Raw genomic sequence first — 12,710 nt, forward strand, 5'->3', positions numbered from 1 at the left:
GCAGTGAACTTTATTACATTGTATGAAGCTGAAAAATATGAGGGAGGATGGGAACGCAGTATCTGGTGAAGACAGCTGCCTACGAGTTTTGACTTCTGTGTGCAAAGGACACAGACACGGAGTGGATCTGTGCAGTCAGTAGTGCTTATGAATTCCAGAATTAAGTGAACTTTTATTTTATGCCTCTGAAATTTTCCCTGGAATGATTTCATTTTTAAAGTTGATTGATTTTCTTGTCATCTCTTCTAGCCAATTAGCAATGCTGATTTCATCGTTCCTGTTGAGATTGATGGAACCATACATCAGGTAAGCCCTGTTGTTCATTTAACATTGATTTGGTAGCAAAACTATCCTCAGTGTCACGGAGAGTTACCTTTCTGCCTTTGCTATTTTACACCAACTGACTTGGGTTTTTTTGAAAAACACAAAAGCTGCGCTCTGGAGTGTATCATCCAGGCTAGCATTCACGTTTGATCAGGTATGTAGTTCCCACCAGAGTAGAAATCTCACGAGTTTCCATTTTCACTTTTCCTATTCTCTAGAGTATCTCTCTCAAGACTTCAATACTTAACTCCTGGTCAATTAATTGTAAAACATTTTCAAATGGGAAATGATCTCGTGATGGGTTTTCAAACATTGCTAGGCCCAGAAGAAATTACTCTGAATACTGCATTCCCTCCACAGACAAATGGACAGAAGTAGGTCTGAATGTCTGTTACTAGTCCAAATAACCAATGCTTTGTCAGTGTATAAAGGAGAGCAGACGTTTCTTCAATTTTTGTGGCAATTTCTATCCCCTTCCTGTAAGTAATTTAGGTTCCTTTGATTAGGACTCCTTATAAACTTAAGTATCTTTAAAATGTCCAGACAAATTTGCAGTAAGACTAGTTTTTATCTCTTGTTCCTCAAGAACTTTGTACTCTGTGAAATGGTTTTCAGTGAATGCAAAATGCCCGTAATTTGAAAATCAGTCCCCTTCGTGTACCTTAGTTTGGTGTCTTTATTCAGTCGAAATAAATATACAGTACGGTAAGTTTTCCTCTGCAGCCAGATGTTGAAGTTCATGCTGGAGACAGGTCACACCAGTTGCTGTGAAGTTGAGCCTTTCTGATATCTGAAGGTTTCAAATTGCTTGAAACAGCTTTTGTTGGTTGTTGTAGGTTTAAGTTGGAAATCTTCCTGGATGCAATTCAATGGAGATTTTAAATACTTTGATTTCTGAAATGCTGTCTTTTATATGGATTATTTTTTACTCAGACAAATATGCCGGTATTTTTAGCTTGGAACAATTGATAGATCATTAAGTTAATTCATAATTTTGTTTGATTTCCTGTTATGAAAACCATCCATGTAACTGTCAGTCTTAAAATGATTACTGAATATCAGTCAGTAGTGATAGTTGCTCTGTACTGTGCCTCTTTTATGTAGCAAAAAAATCAATATTTAAGGTACTTTAACCTATAATCTTCACTAGAGCTGAATGTTTAAAATGTGTATGTGATGTTCTGAGAGGTTTGTGTTGCAATAGTGTTTATCCTCATTTGATTTGGACTTTAAATGTGTTTGGTGCTGTAACACAGACATTTTCTCTCCTAAAGCTTTCTGGAACAGTTTTGAAAGGGAGTAAAACAGATTGCCTAACAATTTTGAGTTACTTAGGACTGTGATCTCCTAGCTTGTCAATATTAGACATTCATATTTCGAAACAAAACCACAAAAGACTGGGTTTTTTTGGTTCGTTTTTCTGTTAGTTTGTAATTTAAATATTCAGCTGGGGGGTGCAGTGAGGAACAGGTCAAGGGGAGTGGGTTAGTGCATACCCCAAAAGTGAAGGGGAGGAAGGAGAAGACAGAGGACGGAGCAGGTCAAATGAAGTCAGTCTCAAATGTGCCTCACTTGAGACTTTCTGCATAATTTTCAGGAAATTGCTTAATCCCTGTGTGCTGCAGATTCAAAATCTCTAAAACAGGTAAAACATCTCAGTCAAATCTGGGTGGTTAGAGTGAAGTTAATTGTAAGGAATTTGTGATCCTTGAAGTAAAGTTAATTTATACAATATGCAGAGCAGGCAAAGTCTTGAATTCCTGTGTTTGTAATCAGCTCTGCAGGCAAAGTAATGTGTTGCTATCTAGCAATCTTTTTTTTTTTTTTTTTTAAGTGTTATAATCTAAAGGGCAAAAGCAGACTTTCTGGCTTAGTCTGATGTTTATTAACACAGGCTGTAGAGTTTTTAACAACTCATTCCCACTTCAAGCTTGTAATCTTTTTATTCACTTAAAGCATAAACAAAACCGATACCAACAACTTTTATTATCTGTCAGAATTTGTCTATTTAATGCTTGTCCGTTTTCATAAGGAGTTTATGTACTCAAAGATTAGAGAAATACTTAAATATTTAAAATGCCCTGGGATGGGTGAAATGCGGAACTGAACCATCAGCAGCACATGTCCCTGACTGGACCAGTAGCACGGTGTCTGACTGAGTGCTGGTATACTTGAACCCTGCCTTACACAGAACCCCATGGAAGACAAATGGGGAGCAATGCTTCAGAAGTGCCCATTTGGAAAGAAATTGGGTTTTCTTCAGATTTCCTATACCAAAAATACAAGTTATTTTTTACATGGTGAACTCGTGTTTGCCTCCTGTGTATTGCTGTACACTTGCAAGAGGTTTGAGGCTGCCTTATCTAAAGAGTTTTGTTCATGGTGTTACATTGTTGTTGTTGTTGTTGTTCAGCAGAGGTGTTGAAAAAAGGCTGCCGGTAATTTGGGAAGTTACTCTGCCTTATGTCCTTTATAATCCAAAGGTGAGAGAGGCTCTTGCTCTTCTACAAAAAGGACTGTTGGATCATCATCTTAAAGGGTGCTTGGGTAAACCAGCTTTCCTCAATTAAAAAATAGCTTTTCTGAACACCCCTTGGCCCTCTCCCATCCTTCTATCTCTAGCCAAATTTACATCATCTGTTAGAAAGGATTTGCCATTTTATTTTGCGAGGAAATAACTTGTGTGGCACCTCTCATTCCTTCTCTTAGAGGTGTTCAGATGCCTGCAGAGGCTGTGCCCGTCCACAAGGCAGCTCATGTTACTGGAGATAAATTCCCCACTTTGTGTTGGAAATCACGGCACAGATAAAAAAGCACAGTTTAATGCAAACTGACACTACTTTGTCCAGTTCTTTAATTTAATTCCGGTTCTCTGAATAAAAGGAAATCAGAGCTGGTCCCCTGTTCTGCCAAATTATAAGGGAGAAGCTGTGGGAAGTCCAGTGAAATGTGCTGCGGCTGAAGGTGCTCTTTAAAGGATGTTTATAGAGGATGAAAGCAGTGGTTGGAGAAAAGATGTTCAGCCTGTTTGGTACCAACATAGCTTCTGCAAGAAAATGTCCTCTCTCCTGGAGCGTCCTTCCCATTGGACAAGTGCAGAGCAATTGGAGCCCCCAGATTAGTTCAAATGGACTTTGCCATGCCTTTGTGCCTCTCTGTGCCCAAAAGTAAGGAGAGCAGCCAGGATGCGTTTGATTTGGTGTTACTTGGAATTTTGTTCCTGAATGTCATTTGTTTATTAATAGATTAAAACTATATTTTAAGTCATTTTCTTCTATTGAATAAATAATTGTTTATTAGTAGTTATAGAAAGCTAAAGAGATGTTTAATAAGTCTATTTCGAATGCAATGTACAAACTGTTTTTTAACGGTGGGGGGAAATGCTGTTCAAATAACGAACTTTTTTTATATAAAGGACGAAATTCCTTAATTGGCTGTCACCTGGTTCAAGTAATCCAGGATAGGCTGTATCCATTCTTGCTGGCCTATTCTTGGTTACTTGCACTGGGAGGCAGCCATGGCCGGGTGGACCAGAAAGACAAGGCTTAAGACCCCGCATATTGTGCTCTCCTCACTGCAAAGAAGATGCACCTACCACAAGACATAGGAGATTACGGAAGCCTGAGATGTCATGAGCTGATTTCTTTGTCGTTTCTTGAAAATTGTGTTATTCTGAAGTCGGTTTTGCAAGGCAATTCTTTCTGACCTGTTTAATTGCTTGAAATTAAGCTGGGTTTCTCTTTTGGTTTACAAATACTACATCTTTTTAGGCTAAGAGTGCTTTGAGGTATAAAAACTGTACGTGGAAATACCACACGCTTGAGGACAATTCAAGATAATTGCTTGTGTTCTGCCATTAGCAGCTGTAAATGCAGAATCCTGTGAAAACATGCCTAGTGCCTGATTCGTGCCTTAGCATTTTAACAGTAAGGTTAATGAAAAATGACTGTATTCTGCTAATTCTTGCTGTGATAAGGAAGATATTAGTGAGCGAACAGTACAGAAAAACTGGAGGGTGTTTTTTAATACCCTGAAGACATATAAATCTCAGAAAAATGCCAGGAGCCAGTTAGTCTAGAGACTTAAACTGAAGACATCAGGCAGCAGAGGAGAAAGCCAAGCCACAAATAACCATGCGGCATTGAGATTCAAGTCCAGCCACTAACAAAGTGAAGGGAAAAAATTCCAAACGAGGAGGAAGAGGAGAAAAGAGCTGCACTGTTGGTTGAAGAAAGCTTTTTATGTGAAATAAACCAAAGAGATTTTGTAGCCCAGGATACGAGGACGCTTGCAGGATCTAAGTAGGAATTCTCAAAGCGATTTCAAGGGGAATATCCAGCCATGTTATTAAGAAATGTTGCTCTGGAAGGAAAAACAGTGCTGTTTGAAAAGAGAGGGGTGAGGGAGCTGGGGCCTTTGGCAGGGGGAATATGGTGAGGCCTCCGCTGACAAGGCCGCATTTATTGCTATCGGGACATTTAAATGAGGAGCAAATCTGTTGGCCAGGGCCCAGTAGGTAACTTTTAAGGCAAAACAGCAAGGGAAAGTGAAGCAGAGGAGGCTGAGGGTTGCTCCGTGATGGCTCAGGAGATCCAAAAAGAGCTGAACGGCGACGACACAACCTAAAAACGCCACGTGCCTGCAGCTCACGCGGCCCAGTTGCTGCTGCGTAGCAGCGGGAGGCCTACAAGTTGCAAAAAGAGCACATTTTCCAAATATTTGCTTTCAGAAGCTCTCCCCTTTCCACAGGGCTGTGGTTGAGCAGCTCTCGGGCCGTAGCTGCCGGGTTGGTTTCACGTAGGCTCGCATTGGGGAGGAGATGGGTTGTGTCGCAAGCACGACGTCTGTAGCCTTGGCTGGGAGTTCGTGCTGACGTGCCAAGTGGGAATACTTCCCCGGCACAGCCGTGGGGAGGAAAGGGGACTTTGCTGTGGCTGAAAATGCTAGTTTTTAAAAGGGAAATTCATGCTGGATTCCAGCACTTAGTACCCAAGAATGCTTTTAAGACTTCGGGGTGCCCTTTTGTGCTCTCAGAAGTAAGCGTAGGAATACAGTTTCAGCTTAAAAAATTAAAGAACTGTATTACGAACCATGGAGTTAATGGGTAACTCATTTCCTGCTATCTTTCCTCTTATAACTGACAAGTCAGATAAGTCTGAGTACCCAAACGCAGAGTGACTGCAGCTGGTTTTCTACCCATCTCTTTGAAAATTTGAAGAACTAATTTGGAAAGGGAATGCTACAGAGCAATTCTGTGTAGTAAGATTCAAGCGAAGAATGAATTGCACTGTTATAGGAGGGAAATTACTTGGTTTATGCCTAGTGAAATACAGGAACCTTTGCTGTAATTATCTGGAAAGAGCAATGTTGAAGTGCATCTATCAAATCTCTTTTAAGTTTTAATTCATAAAAAGTCACAATTGGTAGGTTGGGTGTTGCTGTGGTTGGTTTTTGTTTAAAAAAAAAAGTCTCGGTTATAAATTCATGTCTGCATCAAAGTTTGAGTGTACTACTTGAATTTGAGGGGGTAGAATTAAAGTTTAGTTAAACTTAATAGAAACAACTTAGAAAGCAAATCAAGTCTTCATGCTATGAGCTATTGGCCACTTAAAGCAAAGTAGAAAAGTAATTAACATTTCTGCTTTAGTCATTAAGGTACAGCTCCATCATACATGTTTTTAATAAAACTTTGCTTTCAGATTTAGGTTTTAAATTTCGAATCTCTATTATACAACTTCTTTTGCTTTTGCTAGAGGCTTTAATTGTTGCACATAAGTTCAAGCTGGCATTTCCATATTTTTCTCCTTCAGGCTTTTTCTCTGGGTGTCTTATGTTTTTTGCCTTTTTTATTACTATGAATCTCGTAAAATACCTGCAATTCATCTAGTTCTGCATATCAAACAAAGAATTCCTAAAATTGCATTAGGCTTGCAATTCTTGAATTCGGGTATATGCCAGACCTTTCCATTTGAAATTTCCAATATTAGGGATTATTTGCCAAACGGAGAAGATAAAATGCTGCCAGTGTTTTCTCTCAAACTTTTAATCTAACCACAAACAAGATAGATAAATATTTTTCATGCAAACTCCCCTCTTCAGCTTCCCAGAGTGTTGTGGATGGTTGTAAGCTTTCTAACCAGCAGTTACCTTATCTCGGTATTTTCTGCAAATCATCTTGCTTGCTCTGAAAAGCAAGCAAGGAGGTTCTAATATTAATTAATCAGGTTGTTGACAGTAGGCAGCCAGGCTGCCTGGATGGTTGTCGGTGCAAAAAGGCAACTTAGCGCCATTGAAACCCAGCTGCTCCGGAGGAGCAAGATCCTGAGCATTCATCCTGCTGCAAGGTCAGGGTAGGAGATGGAGACTTTTCCACTGAATCTAGAAAGCTGCATTTGCCAGATGTTCTGCATGGTGCAGTGAAGATTTCTGGTGAACACCTCTGCACAGAGCCCAGTGACTGCTATGTATCACGAGTGCGGTACAGTGCTTAGCGCCTGGAATTCAGAAAATGAAGGAATTAGCCACAGGAAGAAAAACAGTTCCCTATTGTGCAATTCCTATCATCACAGAGGTTTCTTCAGATTTATTTCTTCTGTAAAGCTCTTCGGATTGATGACACCAGCACCAAAATCATGTTGGTTGAGAGGTTTGCATCCTCATTTCTTGGGAAGCCCTACTGTCTCTCTGTGCCTTAATGAGATTTTCAGGAAGCATCACTCCAGGTGATGCACAGTATTTGCAATTGCATAATCAGCATGGGTCTTTGCAGTCCATGCATTCAAATTCTCATTATTGAATGTCTACTTTTATCATATATACTCTTTTTTTTTTCTCTCAGCATTTGAAGCGCCTGCATGCTAACTTTTGTTTTTTCAAGTGTTTAGGATTACAGCAGTGGGTTGGTTTGTTTCTTTTTTTTTTTTTTCCTTTTACCTTCAACACCATTTGACCTAAATAGTCATTGTCATTCCAGGTTTATGTATTGAAACGACCACATGTGGATGAGTTTCTTCAGAGGATGGGAGAGCTCTTTGAATGTGTACTCTTCACAGCCAGTCTAGCAAAGGTTCGTTGCTCTCTTCATTTCAGTAACCCATATAATGCTGGGCAGTGGACTTTTGCTTGGGTTTTCTGATGGATAATTATTTCTGCAGTTGGTACTATCTTAATTTTTCCCCTTCTTTTCTGCTTCTTTGTCTGACAGTGTGTACTTTGTCTGCTAGTGTGTGGGTAAGTGTTCCCATGGTAACGCTATCACATATGGGCTCGCCTCATAATGTAGCCTCCATGCATTGCTCATAATGCCAATATGAAAGGCTTACAAGTTACCATGGTTATCGGCAGAAATTAGAACAAATAGCGTGCGAGTACAGCAGCATATTAAAGCTGGGCATGAAATAAAATGCACCGTATTTAACTCTTACCTACACGATCAACTGGTGACTCAAATTTGTTGCGTGTGAAAAAATTGGAACGTGTTGTGGTCCTGTCAAGGTGCAATTGCAATCTGGGGTTAGGAAATGAGACATTTTGGAAAGCCTGAAACATCAACATGAATATTTTGTGTCCTCTGGTAGCAGTAGTACCTTGTAGGTAGTTTTGTTGTAGACGTTACAGTAGTAGACACCTAAAATTCAGTTCTTTCAATGTACGGTGCTTGTGGTGTCCTGTGTATAAAGCTGTTTTTATTATTTTTAAGTCATACTCTAGCATTGTAAGCTTTTACACCAATATACTGTAGAGATTGGTGGGAGGGGACAGGACCCTATTGATCTACCATGGTGCCCTATTGTTAGGGGATTCTTCCCTGAACACTTAGCCATGTTCTGTTTAGTCATATCTTGAAAATCCTAAATAATGGAACAGTTTTGTACTGCAGCTAGCTGTCTAGCAGTTTTCAGAGTCAAGTGATGACTGATTTCAGCATCAATTTTGTTTCTCTGTTTGAAATAAAGGAAAACGGTAATTCCTGTCCTGTAAAAATAAGTTCTGACTACCGTTTTCAAGTACACAGTCACTTAACATTCTGATTTATTTGGACATTTTATATCAGTTGTTGGATCCTAAGCTATGCCTCACCTAAAGTATCATCTCCTGTATGGAACAGTACATATTTGAGATACCGTCCTTTTGAGAATTTCCCAGTATTGTAAATGAGCATTTTGCCTAATACCATCTTTGATTTTTTTTTTGTGGCCAATTACGCAATTTGATAACTTTAACTCTTACTGAGCCAGTCATTCCATAGTCACTGCCTGGGGGAAAAAAAATACCTGCATCAAGCTGAGATGCGTGCATTGCAGTTTGTCCTCAGAGGCACGTGGAAATGAATCAGCCGGGGGAAATGTCTTCCGATTGATTTTCTGTTAGTGTTCATTGGTTTTATGGTAATGTTAGGTGAGACCTCTGGATCCATCAACTTCTGGGTGTAAAAGGGTAACTGTAAGATGACCCTAAGATGAAAACCTACTCAGTAAATCACAGAAAACATTAGAGTGCAAGTTAGCTTTCTTCAGAAAGATAAGCATTCTACTTTTGTGTTATCTGTTAATCGCTTCAGGTTTGCAGACATGTAAGTTACTTAAGAAGGAACAGGGAAGAAAATGAGGAAAAGGCAGTTTATCTGAAATTTTGTGTTTCTTCTTCATAATTCCGTGAATTAGCCTTATCTGCAGATTGCTAACTTTGGGTTTCTGACTTCTATTTTTAAGTATGCAGACCCAGTAGCCGACTTACTGGATCGCTGGGGTGTGTTCAGGGCAAGGCTATTTAGAGAATCCTGTGTTTTCCACCGAGGAAATTACGTGAAGGATCTGAGTCGGCTGGGACGTGAGCTGAGTAAAGTTATTATAGTGGATAATTCTCCTGCATCTTACATCTTCCATCCTGAAAATGCAGTAAGTGTTCTTAGAATTCCAAATACTCAACTGTGGTTTTATCTTTCTGGTCTCTTCCCTGACATTTCTGATGCAGAAAATGCACTTTCAGAGTGTTAACATTTTTAGTCTCTGTGTCTTCTTAGGTTGCAGGTAAGTTCTGGTATTTGCTGCCGAATGGTGAAGGGCTGTGGCAAACAGATCTTGACAGTGTTGTCATAGTCATTACTGTTCCTCTGCTCTCAGTTTTAGCTGTTGGCATGCAGTCCATCAGCTTTGAGAAATACCAAGCAGTGGTATAACTGTGTAACTAACCTAGATCTCAAAAGTGAAGTTGCCTTCCAGCGTAGTTTTTGTTCTTTGGAGTGGTTACTTCTGTAAGGATGGATTATTTGAAGTGCTTTTGGTACTCCATCTTTTTTCATTGTGTGAAAGAAATTATTTTATTAGGTAAAGGTAATGTTTTACTGGTTACTATCCGTTTTCTTTATTCATGGCTAGAGGGAAGGAAAAAATTAAGATCCTGTTGTGTTATACTTCCAAATATTTTTGTGATAGCTTCGTAATTAGAAATGTTAGTCTACAAGCTCATCAAGTTTTAGAAATAAGGGTAAAAGGCAACAGCATTTCTAGGGAGAAATAAGTAGGAGCCATGCACGTTTTCACTGTGCATTTCATATCGGCTCCAGAAGCTATGCTGGAACGGTCTGGCACTTGCCCCTTCCATCGCAGAGGTCGGCACAGATGCTCACATCTGTTTTGTAGCTGCCAGGATAGCAAGCTGGAACTTCCCTTAGATCTGCTGACTCCTAAACAGCCAGGCTGTGTAATGTTTTCTTTGATGGTTTAAGGCTGCCTTTTCTGTGAACTGTTTAAATTAGCATAAGGAAATTTTTATCAGGAACATTGTTTTGCATGGTCCTGTCTCTCTGAATAGCATTTTTTTTATGAGCTGCTTTATCTTAACAGCATTGAGCATTTAAATTCAGATCTTAATCCTGTGCTGTCCTGAATGATTGGGTGAAAACATTTTTTCCTGGTTGGTGCCACACATGGTTTAAAGTTGCTATTTATAATAACCAGGAGCTGTAACTCTTAATTTATGTTCATGGTTAAAATTAAAAACCCCATCCGGATCATCATTTGGTATCTCAGAATTCAGTGCCAAGAAAATAATGAGCTGTAGAAATTTGGGAGATGAAATTAAAGACTTTGTCAGAATGGTTTAATCATGTATAGAAAAGTGCTGCTAGCGAAGGGATGGTTGAGACTCTGCAGAAACCAAGCCATGTAACTTAGATCCAAGATAGTCTTTAAAAGATCTCAGTATACTTTCACAGGGAAGATACACAGAACTCCTTCTGCAAATCCAGCCCACATTTAAGGAGTATTATTAGATGCATTGTTTTCTGAACCGGCTCTTACATTTTAATCAGAGAGAACTGTTCAGTATTCACTGTTTAAATATTTCCTCCGTAGCCTCGTGTGCCAGAGGAGGCTGTTGCTGCATGCTTGTGTTTAGTGACTCACACTGATAATACTTAGAGGGGGAAAAAGACTCGCCCATAAATATTTTTTTCCAAGTGGAGCATCAGTACGGCTTTACAAGCAGCATGCATCCTCCTTCCAGTCTGTCCTGAATATCAAGGAGGCAGGACAGATCGAGGTGCCCAGCATTGCCTTGCTTAGGCTGCCTGGGCTGTTCGGTGCAGGTCAGCTCTGTGCCACGCTGGTTTTAAACTCGGGTCTGGGGTTAATCTTGCTAGAAAATGTGAACTTGAACCTGGCTCTCTTCTTGAATGCTGGTGGCCAGCAATTTGCCTTACTTGTGATGGCAGTGAGGATTACAGGGCATCTGTGCAGGCAAAACTCACACGCTTTCTTCACGTCAGAAAGTCTTGACAGCTTTTGTTGGTTGCTTTGTTTCAGGTGCCTGTGCAGTCCTGGTTTGATGACATGACAGACACAGAGCTGCTAGATCTTATTCCTTTCTTTGAAGGACTAAGCAAAGAGGAAGAAGTTTACAGTATGCTTCATAAACTCTGCAACAGGTAGCCCTTAACTTTGACTGACTTCTGCTACTAGGTTGCAGTTGCTAGAGGATGTCTCCATCTTTTTCAGCTCTTTCAAATGTAAGCTTTGGGGAGGTCCCTCCTGTCAGAAGTGCTACTCTTGATCTTCCTCTTACATTGGACACGAAGGACAATCATGAGTGATGCTATTAAGCCTTCAGAAACCTGACTCCTAAGGTCATGTGTTCAGACTACTTTTTTAAAGGAAAAAAAAAAAAAGAAGCTATTTTAAATGGGACTCTTTTAATGAATTTCATAAATGGACATCTTTTACTGGATCAGCTTTTCTTAAAACATGCCAAAAAAGAAGCTTGTATTTCAGCAGTTGAATTTCTCTCCCTTTCTTCCCCTCCCACTATGCAGACAATTTTACCCCCCTGCTTAGAGCAGTTGACCTGACTCTGAATTTTTTCTTACAGAATGAAGTGCCTTTTTGAATGTTATTTTAAGATAAAAATTCATTTTTGTATAAGACTTATTTCCAGACATCTTTTAGTCTTGTATTGTCTAAATGCTTTAAAAGGAAAAAGGAAAAAAAATTTTATAGAGCACTGTAATATATAACAAAGGAAAAAGTTAAAACAAAGATGCTGGGTTCCTGTCTCCACGTTGACATTAAGTTGTATTACATTTTGTCATGCTCAGAAGGTTCAAGCGTTTGTGGGAGGGGCGATTTGGATTACACGGTTATTTCACTGATAGGATTTTGGATACGGTTTTGAACATATCTGCAGTTGTTTGAGTATTAGGGAATGATGGAATTTAGAAAATAGGGTGACAAATAGATCTAAAGCACCTTCTATTCTAGACAGATGAAGTTCTATTGTTTCTGCTTACGCACAACTGCCATGCCTCTCATTTTTTTGGAAAATCATTATCTTGGGAGAATGGGGAGGAGATCTATTTATTAGTTTAAAATTCTTTTCTTAAAAAGAAACCCATCTGGGTAAGCTGGATCTGTATTGAGCTGTTTGGAGTACTTTTTTCTTTTAATTGCTGCTACTGTATACTCACCAAATGGAGTTGACCATCGGCTGTTATACTGTTTTTGCCACTGTGCCTGTGCTATGAAACATTTTCTGTAAGCTGCAAACTAGGGCAATAAATAAAATGCAGGCTTCATAACCCACCCTTACGTATTAATCCCATGGTATTTGATATACCAGAGAACTCAGTTAAAGGTGACCTGCAAAGGATTTTTTTTTGTCACTGTGTAGTTTTTGTTTTGTTTTTTTCAGTTTAGATGAAGCCCTCTCCTTTCTTTGGTGTATAAACATGGGAACAGTATTTTTCCCTTATCTCTGATTTGTATTTCTTCTTTCCCAAGGTGTAAGGTGCAGGCTGGGAAGCTATCACAAGACTTCCTAGAAGGGAAGAGGTTACTAGCCTAGGCTTTTCTCTAAAGCAGTCCTCTGCTTTGGAGCTAAATAAACCTCAT

The 12,710-nt window shown here is 39.5% G+C and overlaps 1 protein-coding gene across 10 annotated transcripts in view; it reads left to right on the top strand.

Annotated features, from left to right (window-relative positions):
- CTDSPL (CTD small phosphatase like) overlaps positions 1 to 12,401 on the top strand; it is a 75,285-nt gene extending 62,884 nt beyond the window's left edge. For 8 of the 10 annotated variants that reach the window (XM_035554297.2, XM_035554298.2, XM_050708684.1 and 5 more), the window contains 5 exons: positions 250 to 306; positions 7,298 to 7,390; positions 9,036 to 9,221; positions 11,130 to 11,251; positions 11,322 to 12,401. In XM_035554297.2, the coding sequence (XP_035410190.1) occupies positions 250 to 306; positions 7,298 to 7,390; positions 9,036 to 9,221; positions 11,130 to 11,251; positions 11,322 to 11,376 (513 nt within the window). In that variant the 3' untranslated portion in view covers positions 11,377 to 12,401. Of the gene's footprint in view, positions 1 to 249; positions 307 to 7,297; positions 7,391 to 9,035; positions 9,222 to 11,129 lie in introns of all 10 variants that reach the window. The other 2 variants (XM_035554300.2, XM_035554299.2) reach the window with 1 other exon arrangement.
- The last annotated feature ends 309 nt before the right edge of the window (positions 12,402 to 12,710 follow it).

The sequence above is a fragment of the Cygnus atratus genome, chromosome 2 (assembly GCF_013377495.2).
Source record: "Cygnus atratus isolate AKBS03 ecotype Queensland, Australia chromosome 2, CAtr_DNAZoo_HiC_assembly, whole genome shotgun sequence".
Taxonomy (NCBI): domain Eukaryota; kingdom Metazoa; phylum Chordata; class Aves; order Anseriformes; family Anatidae; genus Cygnus; species Cygnus atratus.